This window comes from Thalia democratica, chromosome 6 (genome assembly GCF_965202585.1).
Source record: "Thalia democratica chromosome 6, ktThaDemo2.hap1.1, whole genome shotgun sequence".
Classification (NCBI taxonomy): Eukaryota; Metazoa; Chordata; class Thaliacea; order Salpida; family Salpidae; genus Thalia; species Thalia democratica.
This window is the reverse complement of record NC_139170.1, coordinates 36,084,514-36,107,805: the sequence shown is the minus strand read 5'-3', so window position 1 is coordinate 36,107,805 and position 23,292 is coordinate 36,084,514. Positions and strand designations below refer to the sequence as shown.

General features: G+C 25.8%; 1 protein-coding gene across 1 annotated transcript; it reads left to right on the top strand.

Annotated features, from left to right (window-relative positions):
• Window positions 1–4,710: 4,710 nt before the first annotated feature.
• Window positions 4,711–22,881, top strand: LOC145838288 (CCR4-NOT transcription complex subunit 10-B-like). Its single transcript, XM_082945856.1, has 18 exons — window positions 4,711–4,938; window positions 5,482–5,591; window positions 7,349–7,467; window positions 7,589–7,642; window positions 8,778–9,007; window positions 10,022–10,145; window positions 12,272–12,361; window positions 12,710–12,800; window positions 13,407–13,570; window positions 13,856–13,972; window positions 14,247–14,365; window positions 15,332–15,534; window positions 17,952–18,076; window positions 18,402–18,437; window positions 18,841–18,990; window positions 21,641–21,762; window positions 22,168–22,278; window positions 22,624–22,881. Exons 1-18 carry the CDS (start codon window positions 4,717–4,719, stop codon window positions 22,732–22,734), a joined length of 2,298 nt encoding a protein of 765 aa, XP_082801982.1. The 5' UTR covers window positions 4,711–4,716; the 3' UTR covers window positions 22,735–22,881.
• The last annotated feature ends 411 nt before the right edge of the window (window positions 22,882–23,292 follow it).

Here is a 23,292-nt window from a genome sequence, read left to right as displayed (position 1 = left end):
AGTTTCAATATTTTGCTTTTTATAAGAAATTTTGTTCAAAAACTTACATTTTATTGATACTAAAAAGTTTATTTGTATTTTTTTTGGGAAAATAAAAGATGACTCAGGATAGTCTTAGTTCACTTGAATGGTTTTTTTGGACCCTGTTGATAATTATCAACATTATTTAGAAAATTTGAAGGTATAGTATAACAATAAACAATTTTTTCTAATTAGTCCTCAAGTGCTTATATTTTTTTTATTTCAGATGGTTACAATGGAATTTTTGTAATTTATGAAGCATTTCATTTATTTTAAATACTATTTTAAAAACAAGCCTACAAAAGTGGATTACTAAATTTTTGCTAGTAGAGCATTAAAATAAAACCAGTTTAACAGCAAAAAATAAGTAGAAACTAGAAAAAATTATAATTATTTAAATAAAAAATTCATTAAATTACAAAATGAAATAAGAAAAATTATAGTGTTTAGTGAAAACAACATGCAGTAAAAATAAAAACATCTAAAAATCTATAATCAGAAGCAATTCTAATTCAGACCTTGTAGTTTTGCAAAAGAAAATTTGTTATAAAATTTTAAACTATCCTTTAACACAACCTTAAGAATCTCAGGAACACTTCACAAAAGTATAAGACCCTCAATGATTTAGAGCAAAGTCTTCTTGTAAGTCTTGAATTACAATTTTTTTATATTGTATCAGTTAAATAGTAATTTTACTAAAACTAACTAATAAAATTTTAAAGGTTGTATTAAGGGCATATTGGGGGGAGGTCCAACATTTTTTTAATAACCTATTTCAAAGCTTAGAGTATATACGATAAGACACTTTTTGAAGAGCAGAAAAATTTCATTTAACTTTGGAGATATAACAAGACTTGTAAAAAATTCTGACACAACTGTATAACATCAAAAACACTCAAGACCAATTTACTTGCAATTTTGAAAACTTTACTAAAAATCTATCTCTTCCTTTATTTTTTAAGAAATTTAATTCAAATTTTCAAAAAGTGTACTTTACAAGATTACAAACTACGAGTATGAAGCAGATTTTTGATATAAAATCTTAAAAAATTTTATCACCAAAACTACAATAAATATTTTTTTTTGTAAAATAAAAAAAAAAAAATTACAAAAATTCAAAAAATTGTTTTTACAAGTTATTAAAAATTTTATTAAAGATTAATCTGAAAAAGTTTTAAAAAAATTGCTCAAAAACTGAAGGAGATGATAGCTTTTTAGTTAACTAGTCTATTTTTGCCTTTTTAGTTAGCGCCTCCTATAAAGAACCTATTGAAGACTCTAACTTTAATAACTTATATCTCAAAAGTTACTCTGAATTTTAAAAGTGGTAAAAAGTAACAGTTAGCTTATCTAATTATGTAAAAATAAGACTAAGATTGAAAAAAGATGTTTTACCCAATCCCTACCATTTTTTGTATCAGGTAAAATTTCTACTATCTTAAATGTTTTTGTTTTAAAAGTTTTGTTTTACAAACAACTTCAAATTAGCTAAGTATAATTCAACCCTAATTTAAGCGTTAAACAGACTTTTATGCTTTATAAAGTATCAATTTTTAGCTAAGTATTTCAAAATTACTGTATATAACTAAATTTACACTATATTATTATCATTTTTTACCAAGTTTATTCTGATGAAGAGCTTAAACAAAATTAATTGATAAAACTTTTTAAAATTGAAATAAATTTTTTACTAATAATCTGTATTGTGTTGCCATTGATGGACTCAGTTGAGTTTTATAAAGTAGTTACCATTACTTCCCAATAATATTTTATTCAATGGTAGTTGCTTTCTGATGAATTTCAGGTTGCATAATTTGGTTAAATAATAAAATAATTACAAGTTTACTTAAACTTTTACTTTACTCTAACTAACAAAAAAAACTAGTGAATAGATTGTTTTTGTCTAGTTTCTTTATTTTTGAACTTGTTGTTAAGTACTGAGTAACTTATTTTTTTTGATTGTTTATTTTTAGTAGAGCTTGTTGTGAATTTGCTTTTGTGATAGTAGACTGACTGTTAGGTAGTTGGTAGTATTTATATTTTGAAGTATTAGTGAACCATTGCATAGTAATTTTTTTACTTATTTTAATGTTGTTTAATAATTTTATTTTAATTTTGCTGTTTTCATGACTAAGGTTAGAACTTAGTCACAGTAACTTATCACAACTAAGAAAATTGTTTTTTTTTTCTTATAAAAAATACTACCTTTGAAATATTAGACAAAGTTTAAAGACAATAAAAATATACCAAAAAAAAAGGTTACATATCTGACTTTTTTTTATCTTAGAATAACACTTACCAAATATTTATTTTATAATAACTAAATGCATTGTATGTAAATTATCATAGTGTTTTAAGAAAGTTATTCAATTCTCTAATAAAAAGTTTTTCATCCATTTGACCTTAAATTTCAAGAATCTTCTTACTTAAATTCCTTATTGATATATAATGTTTTCCAATGATAGAGAAGTTTACAGATGGTATGTTGTTTGATATAAGGTAAAATGAAAACAAAGCATACTTTCAAGTTATGACTTAAGTATTTGTGCTTTATGTAATTTGTGTATCATTGAAAGGCTAGAAATAACAATTGCTGACTCAAAGACATCATCAAGTCCAGAACAGAAAGTAAGTGCAGACATATTGCAAACTTTTACGTGATGTTATCCTCACAGATTCTTATATTTATACATGTTAAATGTTTATAAAGTTTGTATACTTTGTTTTGTTTTCTTTTTGTTTATTTTTGTTTTTATTACTGTTATTATAATTAAACTAGTGTTTGTTCCATGGTCATTTTATTTTTACAATATATTTTTAAACACTTTAGTTATTTTTAAGCATTATTTCTTTTTCAATTATTAATGCAGATAACTAACATAATTTTAAATTTATGATTTATTGAAGTTTTAGTCTCATTTCAGTGAATTACTTGAACAATTCCTAAATAGTTCTAATAGCCTTTTTTCAGTTTTTTGTTGTTATCATTTTATATGAAATTTTTCCAGTGCTTGAAATACGGTGTAATATAATAAACTAAAGTATTTTTATTTGTACTCAGTTAAGTATGTTGTGAGTACAAACTTCTATGAATTTGTAGTAAGTATACTTATTTTTGTAATAATGCCATTATATTTAAGCATACTACATTGTTTTTCATAACAGGATAGTACTTTTTTATCTACTAAACTTATGCACTGTTGATTTTTATTGTAAACTGAAACGAACATTTTAATTTGATCTATAATTTTAAACTCTCTTTCTTAAAACATTGAGCTTAAAAGATTTTTTTTGCTACTAATCAATATTTAATATACATAACAAGCAATATACAAAAGCTATAATATTTTTTTTTAATAAATTTTTGAAGTTATTTTCTTTAAGTAATAAAGGAAAACATACCAATAAAGTTTGATAACTCCTAAACTTAAAGCTGTTAAAGTTCCTGATTAAAACTTAAAAGTATGTGTTTTGTTCTTTGTACAATAAGTTGTTGGATAGCTCAAATGTCTATTAAAGTGTTACTAAAGTTATCTTTTAATTAAATCTATTTGCAATTTCTTTAACTTCAGTATATCTAATTGAAGTTTTTACCAATTTGTGTTGTAATTTTATAAATAGCTCATAAAAAACTTGTAGTTTTCATTGTATTTTGATACAATTATTCTATGTGAATAAGACTTTTATTATAACAAATGATCTTATTGAATGAAATATTAATTTATAAATAATTTTTTTAACAATTAGTTATAGTTGGTTATAAGTTAGATTTGAATTGAAAATTTTTTACTTTGGATGTTGTTGGTATAAGTTTATAGTATTTAAATTTAAACCAACTCTTCAACCTTTTTGAAATGTGTGCATACTAGATTATAAAAAAGTATAAGTCATTATTAAAAACAAAAGTTTTATTTTCATGTTAGGAGTGTATTTTCATCTTTAGACATGTAAATTTGTGTTATAGTTATCTTTTTATAATAAACACAAAATAAGACTCATTTATAGCATATATTTTATACTTTGTTTTTTTTTACTTTTAAACCTATTTTTGTTCTATGGTTATTTAGTTTTTACAATCTGTCTGTAAACTTTTTAGTTGTTTTTAAGCATTATTTCTTTTTTAAATTATTAATGCTAATAACTAAAATAATTTTAGACTTATGATAAATTGAAGTTTTAGTCTTATTTCAGTAAATTACTTAAACAGTTCAAATAGCTTTTTTCCAGTTTTTTTGTTCAGTTTTTTATATGAAATTTTTCCAGTGCTTGAAATAATATATTTACTGTGCATATGAAATAGTGCCTTTGCACTGCACACTAAGTGCACAAGTGTGCGCACACCAACCAATCTATAAAATTATTTTGTAAAAACAAGACTTTATTGCAGACAGTTTGAAACTACTTGCAAAAATAACGGATTAGATTAATAGTTTTATAGATTTTTCTTAACGCACAGTTTTTTTTTTTACTTTTGATAAATGAATTTATCACAAAAACAGTTGGCATAGCAGTAGAATTTGAGGAACTAAAGTATTAAAAGCACCGTAATAATATCACTGCTAAAAACAAAATATTCCATTGTTGATTCCTTAACCGATTAAAGTACAAATACTTTTTTATCCATGATAACTCTTTCAATTTTAGCTTTACATTGCAGCACTAATTAGTTACTAAATTTATCAAAAAAAAACAACCATGACCCAAGAGAGGATGTTCAGCGAGCAGGAGCAGGCGGAAGCGAGGCAGGCGAGGGAGTTGTGGGAGGCGAGGGAGTACGACAGGTGCGGGGAGGCGCTGATCAAGCTGAAGCAGGAGGTGAAGAACGACACGAGGGTGATGGCGAACAACGCGCTCGTCTTCTACAAGAAGTCCGGCAAGGAGAACAGGATACAGGAGCTGAAGAACCAGCTGAACAAGGTTCTGTTATTTTACTGCCTTTGAAACTTACTGCCTGTTATTGTCTAAAAATATGTAATTGAATCAGTTGAATGTGATTAAATACTTGACAAAGTTTTCTTATAGTACTTTGTTTAAAACAAAAACTAAACAACTTTTAAATCTAATTAAACTAAAAGTATGTGAATGAATAAATTGAATTTGTTGACATTTATTTAAAAATAATTCAAACTGGATAAAGCTTTTGTGTTTTCTACGAAATTTGTGTAAGACAAGTTTAACTTTGATAACATTTTTTTTAATGTTAATGATGTTAGCTAAAAAATAGATATGATGAAAATAAGTTGTATTTAGAGACTAGAATCAACCTTTAAAATTAAGTTTTTAATAAATGGTAATGGATTTTAAATTAAGTTCATAAAAATTAAAAATATGGAATATGTGTTAAATTAAAAAATAGTTTGAGTACAGTTAAACTGAAAATATATGTCTAATTTACAATGAAATATTTAATTTACAATTAAGTGAATTTATAACACTTGTTAAATGGAATTATCTGAACAGGCGTTGAACTCTGTGCAAACGCCAAACAGCAACAATTTTTCTCAGGAAGCAAATTTCAATCACATATTCTACAACATGACTCTTATTTCATTCATGCTCCACCAAAACAAGTTTGTTTTTATGAGAATACCCAAAACTTAAGCATTTTTTAAAATTTATGATTATTTTTGTTGTTTTTATTGTTAAATAATTTTGTTTTTCCACACAGTAAAACTTATATAATAAGTAAACAAAGTTGTAAGTGAAAAACTTGAAACTAATTGTTAATTTTTTAAGGTTTTTAAAGTTGTGATAGACTAGCAATAAAATATTAGTTTATTTGAATGTTTAAACTTATATTCCTACTACATTTTTTTAGTAGAATAAAGCTTTTGTTTAATTTAAAACTATAAGTTGTTATAAAAGTTTTGTTTGTTTCTTAAATTTTATTTTTTGGAATACATTGGTCAAGTCTTACATCTTATTTGGTTATTCTATGAATTTTTTTATATATAATTTTTTACGTACAGTATACTTTGTACTTCGTATAAATTTTTAGCTCAATACACTTGTTTATTAGTTGAGTATCCTAATACAAAATGTTAAACATAAAAATTTAACAAGTTTGATTTTTCATAGAAGATTATGAAACAGTTAACTGAGGTTTTTAAAAATATTCATTTAGGAGTACTTTATACACATAGAATTATTTTGTTTCCTAATATGTATATTTTAGATTAAAATTCTTTATATAAGGTTGAATTTGTTTTCCAAATTAAAAGTTATCATTAAGGGCATAGGGAGGTTTAGATTTTTTATTAATATAAACTAAAAATAACATTGACTCTTGTATTAAATCTCAAGTACAAAGTATAAGCTAGTTTTTATAGAATTAAAAATTATATTTAACTTTTGAGGTATTGTAATTAAAAAAAAAGTTTCTGATACAAACGAATAGACCGCAAATTTTTGGGATCAATTTTCTCAAAAATTAAAAAAATCAGTAAACATCAATCTTCTTTATTTTTTGAGCTAGAGACCTCAAATTTTCAGGAAACGTTCTTTTTATAGTTTAAAAAACTTTTAATGTTGCAATTTTTAAATACTAAAACATAAGAATTTTTAGTAAAAAAACAAAAAATAGGTGGTTCTTTTTTAAATGATTTTTTTTTTCAATCCTTTAATAAATATTTTTAAAGTTTAATGATGGAATTTTTGTGAAACTTAAAGAAGTTTGGTTAAAAATGAAGGAGAAGATAGGTTTTAAATGTAATAGGCTTTTTCGCGTTTTTTTAGTTTGTGCCTTCCATTAGGAACCTATTGAGAACACCGACTTAGATCACTTATATCTCAAAAATTACTTTAATTTTTTTTAAGCGGTTTAAAATGTGTGATAACTGAGATAAATCTCAATAAAATAAGATCAACTTGTTAAAATCAAGGTTGACCCTCCCCCCCCTTATCCCTTGAGCTACAAAATTTGAAAGCCAGTGTTAAAATTGCAGCAAACTTTATTTTCTCAATTCTTATATTTTATAATAGTACAAATTACGAATTTTTGTAATAAAAATTAAAAAGTTATTTTTTAACATTTAGGCAACTCTTATAGCTATTTAAATAAAATCAATTAAAACTATAAGTTTTTAAAATTTATAACAAGAAATGCATATATCAGCTTAATGTTTAACACAACTAATTTTTTTAACAACATTGATTTGTAGATTTAGCTCTCTAACTTTTTATACATAACACTTACAAAACAATTAATAACTTTTTTGCTTCCATACTTGTCTCTTTGAAGACACTGAACCGTTCTAGCGTTTTTAAATTATTATAGTAACAATAAACAAGTTTGAATTATATAAAGCTTCCAATTGTACTTCTACAGTGACATAGAAAAAGCAACAGAGAAGACGTTAAGTGAACCGATCGACAGTTTGAGCAAGGTGAAATGCTGCCTGCTGGCTGCTCAGTCCTTCATTCAGCTGCACAATTTCGATGCGGCAGGTACTTTTGAGTTTTCCTTTCAACTTTTTTCAAGTATTGTAGCATAGTTTTTGTAAAATAAATATTTTTAAAAGTTAGTTTTGAAAGTCTATTTAGTCATATGATGTTTTTTTTTCTGCAGAAAAAATTTTTGAAAAATTAGGAAAAATGAAAAAGGAAGAAGAGAATAAAGAAGGTAAAAAAATAGTTTAATGCTTTTTTAATTTTAATAGAGTCAATACAAACTAAAGCTTTAAATATTAGCTACGAGCTTTTATAGAGTTCTAACAGTATGCTAAGTTTAATATTTTAATTTATATAGCTAAAACTAGATTTTAGTCATTTAAAATAAATTGTAATTTTATCATAACACCACTTTTCTTTTTTTCCCATTTTTTAATAATTTTAATATGTGAAATAAATCAATTTACAAAAAAAAACATTTGAGTGTATCATCCAAAACGACTATTACCAGCTTAATATTTTGTTATAATTAGGGTTGTTAAAAAAACCTGTAATCCTCTAAAAACCTGGAGTTTTGACAATTAAGGCAAAATACTTAAAGTTTTGAACAAAAACAGCTAAAAGACATGAAATTTTAAACAATTTTTACATGAAAAATAACGAAGTTTCGATTTGACACAAGAATCTGTTATTTAGATAAATTTCTTTTGTTATCATTATTTTTTGATAAAAAAACCATATTTAAAGTAGCTTCACATTATCTTTTCAATGTTGTTTTGTTATTTAAAATATTTTTTGATTATAACTTATTTTTACACTAAAAAAATGTACTTTTGTAAACGTGGAATAAATCCAGAAAATGTGGAAGAAATTCCTCAAAAACCTTTGGCAACCCTATATAATAACTGTCTAACAGTAAACAGAAATTGAAATACTGTAGAATGATGTTTATATTCAACAGACTAATTTGTGCACAATTTTACAGTTGAACTCAGTTTTACGAATCATATTTTCTCCAAAGAACATGTTCAGTTGTTAAACAATTATGTGCTTTAAAATTTTATAAAACATGCCGCAGTAAACAGAACTTCAAGCAACATAAAAACGTTTAAAATTTAAACGAATCAATTTGATTCGAATACAACTTCATTATTGAACATTACACTCAAGTTCTTTAACAAAGCATTACTTTGAAAAACTCACACAGGTGGCGTGAAGGGTTATTGTTTTGTCGTAGTAAATTGTCAAACAGTTAACAGAATTTTAATAGCATTAAGTTGCTAAGAATTAAGAAGCTGTTGAAGTATAACCAATTTTAATCAGTAGCACAACTGAAAAGTAGAATTTTCTGACAAACAATCACACAGGTGGCGTCAAAGCGTATAGGATGGTGTTCAACCCGGAGGAGCAGCTGTCGCTTGAGGCGAGCGAGCGCGTGTGGAGGATGGTGGATTGGCAGAGGTGCGTGTGTAAGGCGCACGGGGAAGGGGCAGGGTTCAAGAAGCAGCTGAAGGAGTTCAAGAGGCACAACAGGGGGGACTCGTCGGTGGCGAACAGGCACCAGGTGGCCTTCCTCAAAGCCATGTACGAGCATTCCGTTAGTTTGTTAATATTTGGAAATAAATCTTTCTCCGGTTGTTAGTATAAACGGGGTGGCCACTTAACCTGGAATCCCGGGGAAACCTTCTATTAGTTTCTTTTACGTAATAAAAAATGTATATCTTTTTGTTAGTTTAATAGCGTGTTAACATATACAGGTAACCTTATTGTAATTTATCTAATGTGGCATCATTTAGACTTTAGAGCTATGTTTCAGTATTCTGTAAGTAAATATTTGTAAGTAAATGATTCTCTGGTGTTTTGTGAGTATATATGATTTATTTTGTTTATTAGTTTCATTTTTAATCATGCGTGGCCAAGTTAAAGTAGTTGTATGATCGGATCATGTTATGTATGTATATGTTAAATTTGTAGAATTTCAAATAATACTGTGACTATGTTAGCAATTAACTTTCTTATAGTAAGCTATGTACTGTACAGTTATTCATTCAGTTTTCTTCTAAAAGTTAATTTAGTTAATGTCAAATTGTTTTTATTTTGTTTTACGGAATGATTGTATAACCATGTGATCAAACTTGTTGTTAATGTAAAATTGTTTATCAGCTTACCTTCAATAATTAATTGTAGTCTTAATACTTTCAACTAAAGTACCTTTAGAATTTTTAATAAAACACTAAGTTTAATTGAACTTCAGTTCTAATTTTCGTTGTAGTTTTTTAAAATAAAAAAGTTTAAAGGAAATTAAACATTGATCTTATTTATTTGAATGCAGCAAATCGTAGTGGTAAAATAATGGATACTTTAGTTACAGCTTAAAATTCAAGGTATAAGATGATTTTTACAGAATATAAAATTTCTAACTTTTAATCGTGTGTAATTTAAATTGTTTATGCATTATCATAAATTAAAATTTCTTGTAACCAAGATTTAACTTAACAAAAAAAAACATTTATTTTTTATTATGAGCGATATCATTAATCTGCATGCTGTTTGTAAAATACTGTAATGTAGATTTTAAGTAAAGTATGATAATAATAAATACTTCTTACAGCAAGGGAAGTTGATGAAATCTTTCGAACTGCTGTCTTCCGAATTACACAGGGAAAACAACGGCTTGGAAACTCTAGACAATAATTTGCACCACCATTACAAAGCGTTGTACCACAACAATACTAGTTTGTTACGTTTTCAGTTTATTAGTTTCAAGATGTTTTAAAGCATATCTACATACATAGGAGTTTAATTAATGAAAATAGTTTTTAGTAAAAATTTGTCACTTATAAACTAGATTGGTGTATGTTTATTTTCTAAAATTAATTATTATCTATTCTGTTGTACTTTAATTAAAAGGCTAAAGTTGAAGTCTTATATTATTTAACTTTTTTCAATTGTGTAAACTATTACACTTTAGTAGATATTTATGAATTATTAGTTATTCAATAAAAAATAATTTTGTAAGTTTTTTAATTTAAGCTCCAGAGATAGAATCATTGTAAATTATTTAAAACACCTAAGATTAATTTTTGTATACAAGTTCTAAATTGAAATATTTGTTATGTGTAGAAACTTTTACTTTAGTTAGTGTTTAATCTTTTTTTTTACTATTAATTTATTTGTAATTGTATAATAAGTTTTTTAGGCATTAGCTTGGTTTAAGTTTTATTAATAGCTTTTATAACAGGGTTGCTGAATATCCTTTAATCCTGGATTTTGACAAAATTTAGGCAAAAAGAAAAAACTGGGATTTGATAAATATTGAAAAAACATGAATATTTGAAGAATATCATTAAAAAACCTGGAGTTTTAATCAATTTTGTATGTAAAATAATTAAATTTGGATAAAATACAAAAAATATATCATGTAAATAATATTTTTTGGATAATCTAAAATTTTATTTATTATAAAACACATTTTAAATTGCATTACAGTATGTTTTTAATATTTTTATACTATTTAGAGTAGTTTTATACCTTGAATTTGTTTTTTACAAAAAATATACAAAAAAACTCATACCTTTTAAACTTGAAAGAAATTCAGAAAATCCAAAACATTTTTTCAAATCAAACAAAATGAAAAAGTTTTAGTTTGGAGACAAAATAAAATTTGTGTATAATTATTTCTTATAATACTCTATTTATTAATTTTAGGCAAAATAAAAAAATACAATTAGTTTAAAAATATTTTTTAAATAGAGTTCAATTTTTAGACTAAGTACTAATCAAAATAAAATTTACTGCACACTAAATCATAAACAGAATGTATTTGGTCATACCAATCCGATCATCTGACCACAAGCCTTCGGTAGACTGAGACCGGTTTCGTCCTTATTAGAACTCATTAGTCAGCCACAACTTAAGGCTTATGGTCTGATGATCGAATTGGTATGATCGACCCTTTTGTTAACTTGAGCTTGTTTCACGACATACGGAAGTACAGGATTATGCTCAGTAGACTTTCCCTGATGTTTTCGCAGAATCTATTTACAAATAAATGCCATTTTCATGACAATACTCATTGAGTTTTCAATGCGCAGTTAACTACTATTTAAACATGTCCTAAAAACTAATTCCCAGAATTGCTGCTCTTTGTAAGAAGATCATAATTTTTGTTTCAAAGATACTTATTGTTTTTTTACTTTTGTTTTGATTAGTTTTAAAGTTGAGTCCAAAAAAACTTCTCCATTATGACGAGGTTGCGTTTGTATTATAAAAATTATAAACTTCTTATACTTTTAACTGCAAAATTGTATATGTTGATGTTTTTGTAAGCTTTGCCAGCAAAGTATTTATAAAATTATGCTATTTTACTTTACAATTGTTTGTAAATCAATAAAAAAGAGTAAAAATAATGTAATATGTGTTGAAAACAGTATCCAATTACTATTGTAATTGTTATAAGTTATGCGAAAGTTTTAAAGTGTACCGCTTGTTATAGTTTTTTATACATAACTATAATTTTATACATATAAGTTCTTCTTTCAACTACAGCAATACATAAATGTACTATATATAGTGTTGTAGAGTTTTATTTTAGTTATGCAGAAATAAAAAAAAATAACGTGCTAAATACATTTTACAACATAACAAGAATAGTAATAAAATGATGTATACTCTTACACTTGTAAGAAAATATTTATTTTCAAAATTTTAATAGTTTTATTTGTCTTACAAAACTTAATTCATAAGGTTTAATTTTTTTATATTTAATTTAACATTTAGTTTTAAATTTACCAACTAAAGTATTAAGAAAAGTGTATAATTTTTTTTAAACAAATACACCAACAATATCTATTTTTAATAGGTATTGTGTTGTTTGGAATGGGAAAATTTGCAATGGCGTCTCAACATTTGAGAAGTTCTGTTATTGAAAACAAGAGTTATTTAACTGCAGGTGCTTACATAAATTAGTTTTCAATAAAATTTTGTTATCAATTTTTCAAAGTTGAACTTTTGAATTAATTAACATTAACACATTTAGTCAAGTTTTTTGTATTTTTTATAAGTTGCAAAGTTGTTTACAATTTCGAAGATAATTAGGACTTTTATTCAAAATTTTTTTTGTGCAAATTAAGTCTGTATTTCGAAAAGGGAATTGAATTAATATTTATTAAATATATAAAGTATCAGAATAAGTATTACTAGTCATACAACTTGTTCCATGATGGTTGTTAAACAATGTTCTGTATTTAGTTCACATGTGCATTTTCTAATGTTGTTTGTTTACTTAAATTTATTTCAGCTTGCACTAACAACACCAAAAATGGCGGGAACAAAAACGGGAAAAACCTTCAACAAATTAAACCCTTGCATGTCATCAGCAAAAATAGAAAGTTTTTAATATTTTTTCTAACTTGATTACTCAATAAGCTACTTCTTGTAAAGTGAGATAATTATGATCAGTTATAAAGGCAAATAAGTATCTTAGCTGTGTGATTGATGTTATAAATTACATAAAACTTTTTTAGATTTTTTTTAGTTTTATTTTGGAGCTATTTTTTTCTTTCCAGTAAAATTTAATAACGTTGTTGTTTTATAGTTAAGTTTTTATCTATAGATTAAATTATTGTATCCTCTATTGCTAACTAGTTTTTATGAAAAGGTTTAAAAAAATCTAATGCATAGCTTTGCTTTGTGTTTTGAGGTATATTTTTTATTGTGTATATTCTTAAACTGAACTTTTTATTTAGAACATTTTTAACAAACTTTAGAAAATAGTTTTGGTTTAAGACCAAATAACTTCTGAATGCAATGTCGCTTAAATCCATCACTACTACAAATACATTATCTTTCTGACCATGACTATAATGTCCCTCACTTTAACACACTCATGTAGCTAAAAACAGACTGAAATCGTTTTAGTTTAAGAGTCAAGTAGTAACATTTTCACTTAAACCCATCACTATGGTGAGCGTGCACTTATTTTTACTGCAATTCAGGCTGAAGATAATGTACAACTACGGCGTCACGTTGCTCCACCACGGATTCTCTAATCACGCGTTCGATTTTCTCATACAAGCCGCCCAACTCTACTACGACAACCCCAAGCTGTGGCTCAGGTTGGCAGAATGCTGCATACAAAAGTGCACCGGGTGCGGTAAAGGTTATTACAAAAAATGTAACTTGTCATAAAAACTTTTATCTTATAAGCTTCTTCCTTGTATGATTTGCCTGACTATAAGTGGAAAATTTTTTTTTTTTTTTGTGTACATGTTTGATTTGCTTATTTCCAAAAATTAAAAAGTTATATTCTTGAGTTTTTTCAAGCAATGCTTTACTTTAAATAAGTTGAAAATTTTTTTGACGTAATTAAAATGTTTTAAGTTGTAAGTTTTAAACTAGTTTTATATTACAAAAATAAAACTTTGAATGTATTTTTTGGTAACAGACGAGTCAAAGGCGTCTTCTAAGAAATCTCCAACTCTTATGTACAACACACATCAAGAAATCGGTTCTGGTATTCACAGGAAAATTCAAATTAAACCAATAAACAACTATTTATCCAGTTAGTTTCGTCTTTACTTTTTTATTTAATTTTATTGCCAAAGATACTGATAGGAAAACAGTAAACACTGCATAATTAACATCCTCTCTATTAAACTGCTTTTGTAAAACGATTAATATAAAGAAAAGTAATGTTAGTTTATAATGTTAACGGAAATATTAATCTAAGCTAATTGTTTTTAAGTAAACTTTAAAAGTCAACTTGTAGTTCCCTCATATAAAATCACTTGTAATAAATGTAAACAGTGAGTTAAATAAGATTTTTTTTTTTGCAGACAGCAAACACAACTTTTCGTTTTCATCAAACCCAACACCTTCCATGGAATTTGCAATGATTTGCTTGCGAAACGCGTTGTCAATAATCAGAAAGAAATTGAATGGAGACTTGACCGATGTTAGTTTGATTTACATGGATTTTTGTATTGGTAGCAATTTGTTCTTTAAAAACATAGTTTGTACAATATAAAAGGTACAAGCCAGTTGCAGAAATTTAATTACGTTATAAAAATAATATAACAGAATAAACAAGTAAATTAAATTATGGTATACTAAAATAAAGCCGTGTTTAAAATAACAATAACTGTTGAGAGTTCAGCAAACAGAGAATATACAAGTTATTTTTCGGTAAATTATTCATTTGAATTGTAAACAGAAACTTGTAAGCCTTTGATTGCTGTACTTTTGTCAAATTAGAAAAAAAAGTGTTCTTTTATACTTTTTTATACCTATTCTAGATAGTACATGAGAATTTCTATTTAAATAAATTGTAATAAGTAAAATTCGGCTAGTAAAAAAAGTTCTGTAAATAACTATTTTTTAGGCTTGAACCCTCTAATAACTAGCATAATAAAAAATTTGTAGAAAATTATCACAAGTTCTAACAGTAGAAATCTACAGTTAAGGTAAAATACCTACATAAGGTGGCACTATTAAGGAAGTAAGACTAATTTTATACCATGTATGCTTGTTCTCTTAAAATCTTTTAAATAAAATATTTAAAGAAAATCATTCAAAATTACATGCCACTTTTAATATTTATTAATACATTTAAAAGTCTAAGCCCACTTTGAAAATTTACCTCAATAATATACACCTAATAAAACTGCTAATTTTTATTTAATTTCGATATTTCCTCTAAAATTAGATACTTACACACAAAGAATAGTTTTAAAATTGCTAAACTCGTAAAAAACATTGCTATTGAGCCGATGGGAAAATCACCTGTCATTTTAAACATCCAATAACATGAATGGTTTCAAGCTTACAGATTTGCATCAAAAAAAATCTTATAGTTTGTCCATTTTTTAATTGAACACACACCACGAAAAAAATCAGTCAATTTTTTTATAATACGTCACAGAAAGACGAGTTCGCGTACGACCTGCACGACACGACGGTGCAGTGCCAGCCGTCGGCGCCGGTGCGGGGCAAGCAGCTGGTGCAGCTCGTATCGGACGTTTTGTGCAACAGCGCGTACGTGTCACTGCACCTCGGCGACGCCTGCAACGCGCTCATGTTCGCCAAGTACGTGCTCAGCATAAAAGACGTCTCGCCCATGCACAGGTTGGTTTGAATAATTAGGATATATTTAAATTAAGTAAAGTTTGTTTTAGCATTAAATGTTTTTAAACCTATAAAATTTTATGCACTTCATATTAAATTTTATGTGTTATGATGTAACTAACACGACCAAGTTAGATAAGTTAATATAAACAAAGTTGAATTTTGTTTGTAATTTTTTATTTACTTGGTATGTATTAAACTAGAGTTTGATTTATTTTTGTTTTTTATGCTTCAATTAATTATATTTTTTAGTTTCAATAAGATTTTGAATTATTGTTGTCTCAAATTTATGAACTTTATTTTTAGCTAACTAGCTTTTATAGGGATTTATTGCATTTTTTGCTGAGAACTAATTTAAAATTGAAGATAATTTTAAGTCTTTTTAAAAAATAATTAAATTTTTCATCAAGTTGTTGAAGTTTGATCACATATTTACTATTAAAGTTAAAATTTATTACTTCCAATTCAGATTTATTTGATTAATATACTAAGCTTACAATATTAGTATGATAAAATTGTTTACAATCCACTAGTTTTTTTTTTTGACAAGTAACAATTGTTTTGATTTGTAATAGTTGTTTTTGCATCATGTTGATAATTAGTGTACAAGTGTAGAACAAATTTTCAGTAAGTTACTTTGTTAACGACTTAAATATTATAAGAAATTTGTTATCACTGTTTTTAATAACACCATAAATCTTACTTAAAGTATATAGAATTAATTTTTCAGAAGTTTTTGGCATATAAGTATATTTAAAGTATAAATTTTCCAAAGAATACTTAAGTTTTTTATTGATGAAGCTATCAATAATTTAAAAACAAGTTTGTAATTAAAATATCAAAGAAACTTTCTAACAAGTAAAGATTAAAACGTTTCATATCTTACTGCAATTCAAAGCTTTATGATTAACTAGCAATTTGTATTATTATATATTAGTATGTCCTAACATGCACTTAGTATTATGAGTATTTTGCCCAGGCATAAGTTTGATTAAAGATTTTGAAATACTACATGTTTTAATTTATAAAAAAAGATATATTGAGTCTAAAAAAATCTTGTAGTTTATAAATTTTTTGCATGCTTTAAAGTACAAAAAATAAGTTTACTTAGTTTTTCGGATACATTATTTTAGGAATTTTATTTCACAACGTTTGTTTTACTAACAATTTTTTTATTTAATTTTTTTTTGGAAAACATTTCAAAAATACTTTATTTAATTTTTTGAAAAAACAGTAGTGATAACATTTTTTACAAGTTAGATTTTGCAACTTTTTGAATTTTCATTTTAGTTTTCATAAAGCTTATATTACCAAAAACTAATTTAATATTTTCTTTTAATTTAAGTCATTAAATTTTATTTGAATAAGTGATAAAAAATGATGATTAAGGCCATAGGGGGGGGGGTCCGACATTTTTTTTTACAAAAATTAACTTTGGCTTTTATATGAAAGCTTAAAATACAAACTACAAGCCTGTTTTTATAGAATTCAAAAATATCATTTAACTTTTGAGATATTTTATTTTTTTAAACAGTTTCCGATGCAAACGTATGGACCGCAGATTTTTTTGGGGTCAATTTTCTCGGAAATTTAAAAATTCACTAAAAATCTATCTTCTCCTTCATTTTTCAAGCAATCTTCTTCAAATTTTCAGGAAATGTTCCTTTTAATATTTTGAAGAATCCTAATGTTGGAATTTTTTAAATTTTGAAAAATAAAACTTTTATCCACAAAAAACTAAAAAAAAGGTAGTTTTTTGACAATATTTTTTTTTTTACTCAAAATTAAAAAAATTCCTACAATAGATCTCTTTAAAGTTTAATGATACATATTCTGTAAAAATTTCAGAAAGATTACTCAAAAAATGAAGGAGGAGATAGATTTTTAGTGAAATAGTCTTTTTTCGCATTTTTAGTTTTTGCCTTCCATAAGGAACCTATTGAATGCCCTTTCTTTGATCGCTTATATCTCAAAAGTTACTTTGAGCTTTTTTAAGCGGTTAAAAGTGTCTGATAGCTCAGATTAAATTCTACAAAATAAGATCAAGTTGTAAAAAATAAAGTGGACCCCCCCCTATGGCCTTAACTTTTCAATTCTTGATTATTCGTCGTCATTATAGTATGCCAACATTAAAAAAAAAAATACTCTTTTTTTTGAATTACTAGTTACACATAACCTTTGTATTATTTCTCTCTTCTCAAACAGTTCTTTAGTTGTTAAAAAACTCACGCATAACCAAAAATACTGATCAATTTTTTTTTAATAAGATGCATGTTTTAACTGCAATTATCACATAGGAAAGTTAATAATCTAGTTATCACATATAAATAACATCAAATAATCAAGTTACGTTGACTGCTGCATAAGAACTTCGTAAGCTTGCTTGTAGTTTGTATCTACTTATATCTTTTCCACAGATACTTAGCATCAACGTACGCTGCCGAGGCACAAGTATCAGTGGATGAAGTTTTACAAGCAATATCGTACTTGGACGTTGACAACATTGGAAATATTGATCATTTCTTCAAACCTGCCAACAACGGTTAGATTTTGATTTGTTTTCGATAATTTCAAAAATCATTGAGAATATTAAAATTAAAAAGTATATTTATGTATAGTTTCTGTTTACACGCATCGCAAAGTGTCTTTAAACATGAATTTTTTTTTGAAATTTTTTTAATTCTTTTTACTTTAAAGTTATTTATTTTAAGGTTCTACCTATACCTACTTTGATAATTTTATATTGCATTGAAATGTAAACTAAAATTCAAAATTGTTACTTAATTTGATTTAGTGTCGAAACTATTCATACTTTATAACTTGAACTTTAAAGTTTTAAGTGATTTAAAATAAATATTTTTTCACAGGAAAGGGAAAGAATAATTCTGAACCAAATGAAAAAGGTTTGTTTTTTTTTAACCCATAATTTTACATATATTTGCATAATGCAAGTCTTCGAATTTATGTTTTCAATTAATACTTTTGTAACAAAAAACTTGGAATAAAAAAAAAGTTAATCTGAACGAAAAAAAAAAGCACTATTAGTTTTGTGATGTATTAAAATTTTGGTTTAAATATGGCAACTTTATTACAGGATAAATGTACAACTCATGCTAATCTTATCGTTTGGACAATTTTTTATTAAATATACTTTAACGAACAAGTTTTGAAGCTAATTTTATTTTATTATTTTTTCAAACACACAGACCCGCGTACAAGGTCATGATTTACGCCAAATCATCTTCTATCAAACGTATTTTACTTTAACACTAAATGTCTTTGTAAGATGGAAAATTTCACTCACAGACCCGTACAGGATCAGGCGCCAGGTGTGGGAGATGCGTAACAGCCAGATACCGTGGCACCTGCCGGACACCCTGTTGAAAGCCAGGTCGTACATGAAGTTCAACCTGGCCGTCGTGTTGGCCACCAGGAGCACTCACGAGTCCGCCATGAGTTTGTTTGTTGTATATTGAGAAGTTATAAAAATAATTGAAGTTGTAGAATAATGCAGGGTGGCCACTAAACATTCGATCCTGGAAAAAAATGGAATTTGACAGTTTAGGCTAAAAACCTGGAATTTAAGAAATTTTGAAAAGAAACCTGGAATTTCGAACAAAAGTCACTAAAAAACCTGGAATTTTAAACATTTCCTAATGTTAAGTAGTAACATTTTTATTTGAGACAAAAATCTATCATATAGATGAAACATTTTTGTTGTCATCAATTTTTTATTTATTAAAAAGCATATTTAAAGTATCTTAACAGTATATTTTCAATGTTGTAGTACTTTTTTTTTTACATTAGACTTAGTTTTAAAAAAAAAATAGACCAAAAAACGCGTACTTTAAAAACTCTGGAAGAAATTATATTTTTATAAAAAAACCAGTGACCACCCTGGTATGGAGATAATACAAAACATTCATTTCTCTACACTTGCTTCGGACTTAGTGCTTTGTGTACCAAATTTTCCTCAGAGTAATTTATTATTTTAATCAAACAACTTTCGTGTATTTGTGTCTATGTTTAGTTGTTTATATGGCTTGTTTAAGCAAATTGTACGCAACGACTTTGTTTGACTGACGAGGTTTCGCCGCTAATTAATGTGAACAGCTTTACAGAAGCATTATTTGCATCAAGTATGGTTTTGAATGTAAGCAAGTAAATTGTGTGTGATTTTTGACTTGACTCCGTAGCACGCAGTCACTCCTACAATGTTTTATTTTATAGTTTTGATATATGTAAATTAATTTTTGACTAGTTTTTAATTGGCGTTTTTTATGCTAAAATGCGTTTAATAATCAGGTTGTTTTTGAATATTTATTAAGTTATTTCGTCAATCATATATTTTTTAATTGTATAAAGAAACTTTGTAATAGATCTAAAAATTCCTTTTTAAAATACTGTATGACATATAGTTTTGCTTAAAGAGTTAAGTACCTTGGTTTTAGAAATTTGTAATACTTAAGTTTTTCAAACAAAACTTTCTTTGACTTGTTTGGTGAAAATATTAAGTTATTTCTGTGTTTATGGTAACAAAACTTTCGTGAAATCAATGGTTAAGTACTTAAATGATAAACTGTGTATATAAAATGTAAAGCAATTACAAAACCAATATAATGTGTAATTTATTTTATTTTTTTTTAAGTTTATTTTCTGTCAATAACAATGAATTTTTACTATTTTGTATACAAGCTGTTAATAATGTTACTATTATAAAACTAGTGTTTCAAAAAGAGTAAAGTTTTAATTAGTTCACATTTTTGTTTTTCAAATGTTGCTTTGTAAAGTTTGCTTTTAATTGTGGATTTTTCAAGCAAATATTTTTATTAACAAGTCTAACAAACTTCTTTTGCCTTAAAAAATCCTTCTCTACAACTTTAACTCTATACGATTAAAAATATATTTACTTATCGCACACATACTTGAAACAGAAATTCCTGTAAGGTTTTTAAATTGCAAGCAGCTTAAAATATTTTATATTCAATCTGTTTATACAGTATAGAAAGTTTTGATAATATTAGCATGGATAAAAATGCTTACTTTTGCAAATAACCTTGAACGACTTTCTTTCCTAATAAATTAGGCGTGTAAGTTAAGCTTGATTTTTATTTTGTGTTCGTTTTAGGATTAAAAGTTGGTAAAATATATTAAATGATAAACAACTTATAATTTTGCAATATCATTTTGTTTTTCATCTGTAATTTTTTACTTAAAGTTATAGCTTTCTTTTTCATACTTTTGTTTTTAAATAAGCCTTTTTGATTAATCAAGTACATCTAATACTAGTTAAATACGTGTAAATTTACTTGTAAAAGAAATATTATGGAAACAAATATTATGAGATTAAGTATAATTAAATACTTGATTGTGTTTTCCAAAGTTCAAATTACAACTATAGCAATTTCTTATAAGAAGTTTGGTTTTAAAAAACTTTAATTTAAGAAACACAATATTTTTTCATAATTGAAGCACTAAATCCTGTAAAAGTATTATTTGAGTTACTAGTGTTGGCATTTTTAATAATGCAGTAATTAATAATGAAAATTTTTTTTACAACTGGAAATAAATTAATATAAATATATTTTTCTCATAAATGATATGATAAAAAAAAGTGTAGTTTTTCATAGAAATTAAACATTTATGATGATTTTATCAAATTTGTTTGCTTTAATACAATTTAAAACTCTTAAAAAATAATTTTTATATACCTTCGATTTTGCATTTTCTCTTTCTCTTTATTTACTATGACTCCAAAAGGCTAACTAGTTCTTTTCTTAAATATTAGATTATTAGTTAAAAGAATATCTAAATATTGTTTTTTTATATACTATTAATTTGAAGCGTTTTACTTATCAGACTTGAAAAAGTTTGTATTAAACTTTCAAGGACATAATTTTTTCAAGTATACATTATTTAAAGTTAACTTATATTGCAGGTACCGTATATTAGAAGCATGTGTAAGAAATAACAAACAAAACTAAGAGAAAGTTATTTTCTAAATATTAAATTTAACATACTTATAAAAAAGTTGTTAGGTACGGGTAAACTAGTGAAAATTAGTAATAATATAATATTATATATATTTCAACTTATATTTGCACAGGCACGTTATTAGAAGCGTGGGAAGGGAACGCAGAAATGTTGCCTCCGCACGCGGTATTACTATCCGCGTACCTCAATCTGCATCTGCACAAAGATGGGAAGGGCTGCGATAAAGCGTTACAAGTTGGTTGATTAAAAAATTTTTACTTTTTAGATTTTATATAGTTCTAACTAGTTTACCAAAAAGTTAAAATTACTTATATATGTGTATATATATACAGTTTTGTAAAGTATAAACCATGCATGTGATTTTTACCGGAGTTGTCAGTAAAACATTTGTTACGGTTGGCAACTTTCAAAAAATCCACATAAATGTTTATCTATATAAGTATTCAAAATTTGTTAAACTAAACTATTATTATAAACAACAATAATAAATATATAATTAAATAGTTTTTAGTTATTAAATTGATTTTTAGTTAAGTCTTTAATTTTTTAGTCAACAGGACAAAGGTTTTTATTACCCTAAAAAATTTGTCACTAATTTTTTATAGCTATATTATATATATAAGTGTAACAACGTAACAGGTATTACTCCAACACAAATTAGAACCTGATCCGTTAGGGTGTCCTTACAGCCACACAAAAGAAATGTCTTCTGTTGGTTACAAACTTCACGTTCCACTGATCACCAATAAGGTTGCTGCTTACTATGTTTGACTTAATATAAGTAGATGTGTCAATAAAGTAATTGTAATGTTAAGTTTTTAAGGTGTATTCATATTTAAATTACTGTTTCAATCGATGCTCATATTTAAACACCTTTAGAATATTTTTATATCAAGACAACAATTGAGATATTTTTTCTATGAAAATTTGTTTAATTGGTATAAACATAAAACACATTAAAACTATTTTTTATTTCTTAGATTAATTGTTGATAAAAGCAACAAAATGAAATAAGAAAACTTAAACTGACAACTTTAAGCAGAAACTTGTAAAATTATTTAACTTAATTTTAAACAATTTTTTACTGATTTCTAGGACCAGGGCCAACGCAGCAAGTCGGTAACACCAGCAGTGTCGGCAGGAGGTGGTCAACAGCAAGGAAAAGACGAAGGCAAACAGAAGAAGGGAAAGACAAGGAAGAGGTAATAAGAAGAAGAGAATATTTGTTGAAGTAGATAGGTGCGTATTTATATGAGGTTAAAAAGAGTAATCTTTTACATGCTGTATACAAATTTTGTGTTTTTGAACAATATAATTTTTTTAAATAAAATATTATTTACAGAAAAATATACGAAATAAAAAAATGCTGTTTTTCTTTGTAACAAATTTTAAATAAGTTAAACTGTAGTATCAACTTTTCTAAAAGTTGCTTCTATAAACTGCAAGTATTTCTAAGTATATTTAAACAAAGTATATGAAATTTTATTCTTTTTCTTTATAAAGTATTCCCTTTTACTTCAATCAAATATTTTCTATCGCTTTCAACTCCAAAGACTTGCTGGATATGAATTTGTTGAAACTTTTTTATTTATTGTGCAGCATAAATTTTATTCACAGTCTTTGAGCCTTGAAACAATCGAATGTATTAAAATAAATTATTTTTTACTCATCATCTCTTCACAATTTTTATGTAACATTATTTCAAGAGCCTTTGTTTTAAAAGTACAGTTAGTAAGTTAAAAGTTCAGTGTGAAATATTACGTG

Bases quoted from the DNA above. Each gene is read 5' to 3' on its own strand.
- LOC145838288 (XM_082945856.1), top strand. From the start codon at position 4,717: ATGACCCAAGAGAGGATGTTCAGCGAGCAGGAGCAGGCGGAAGCGAGG. The intron at 4,939-5,481 runs GTTCTGTTATTT...TTATCTGAACAG, and splicing joins TGAAGAACCAGCTGAACAAG to GCGTTGAACTCTGTGCAAAC. The intron at 18,991-21,640 runs GTTTGTTTGTTG...ATATTTGCACAG, and splicing joins CACTCACGAGTCCGCCATGA to GCACGTTATTAGAAGCGTGG.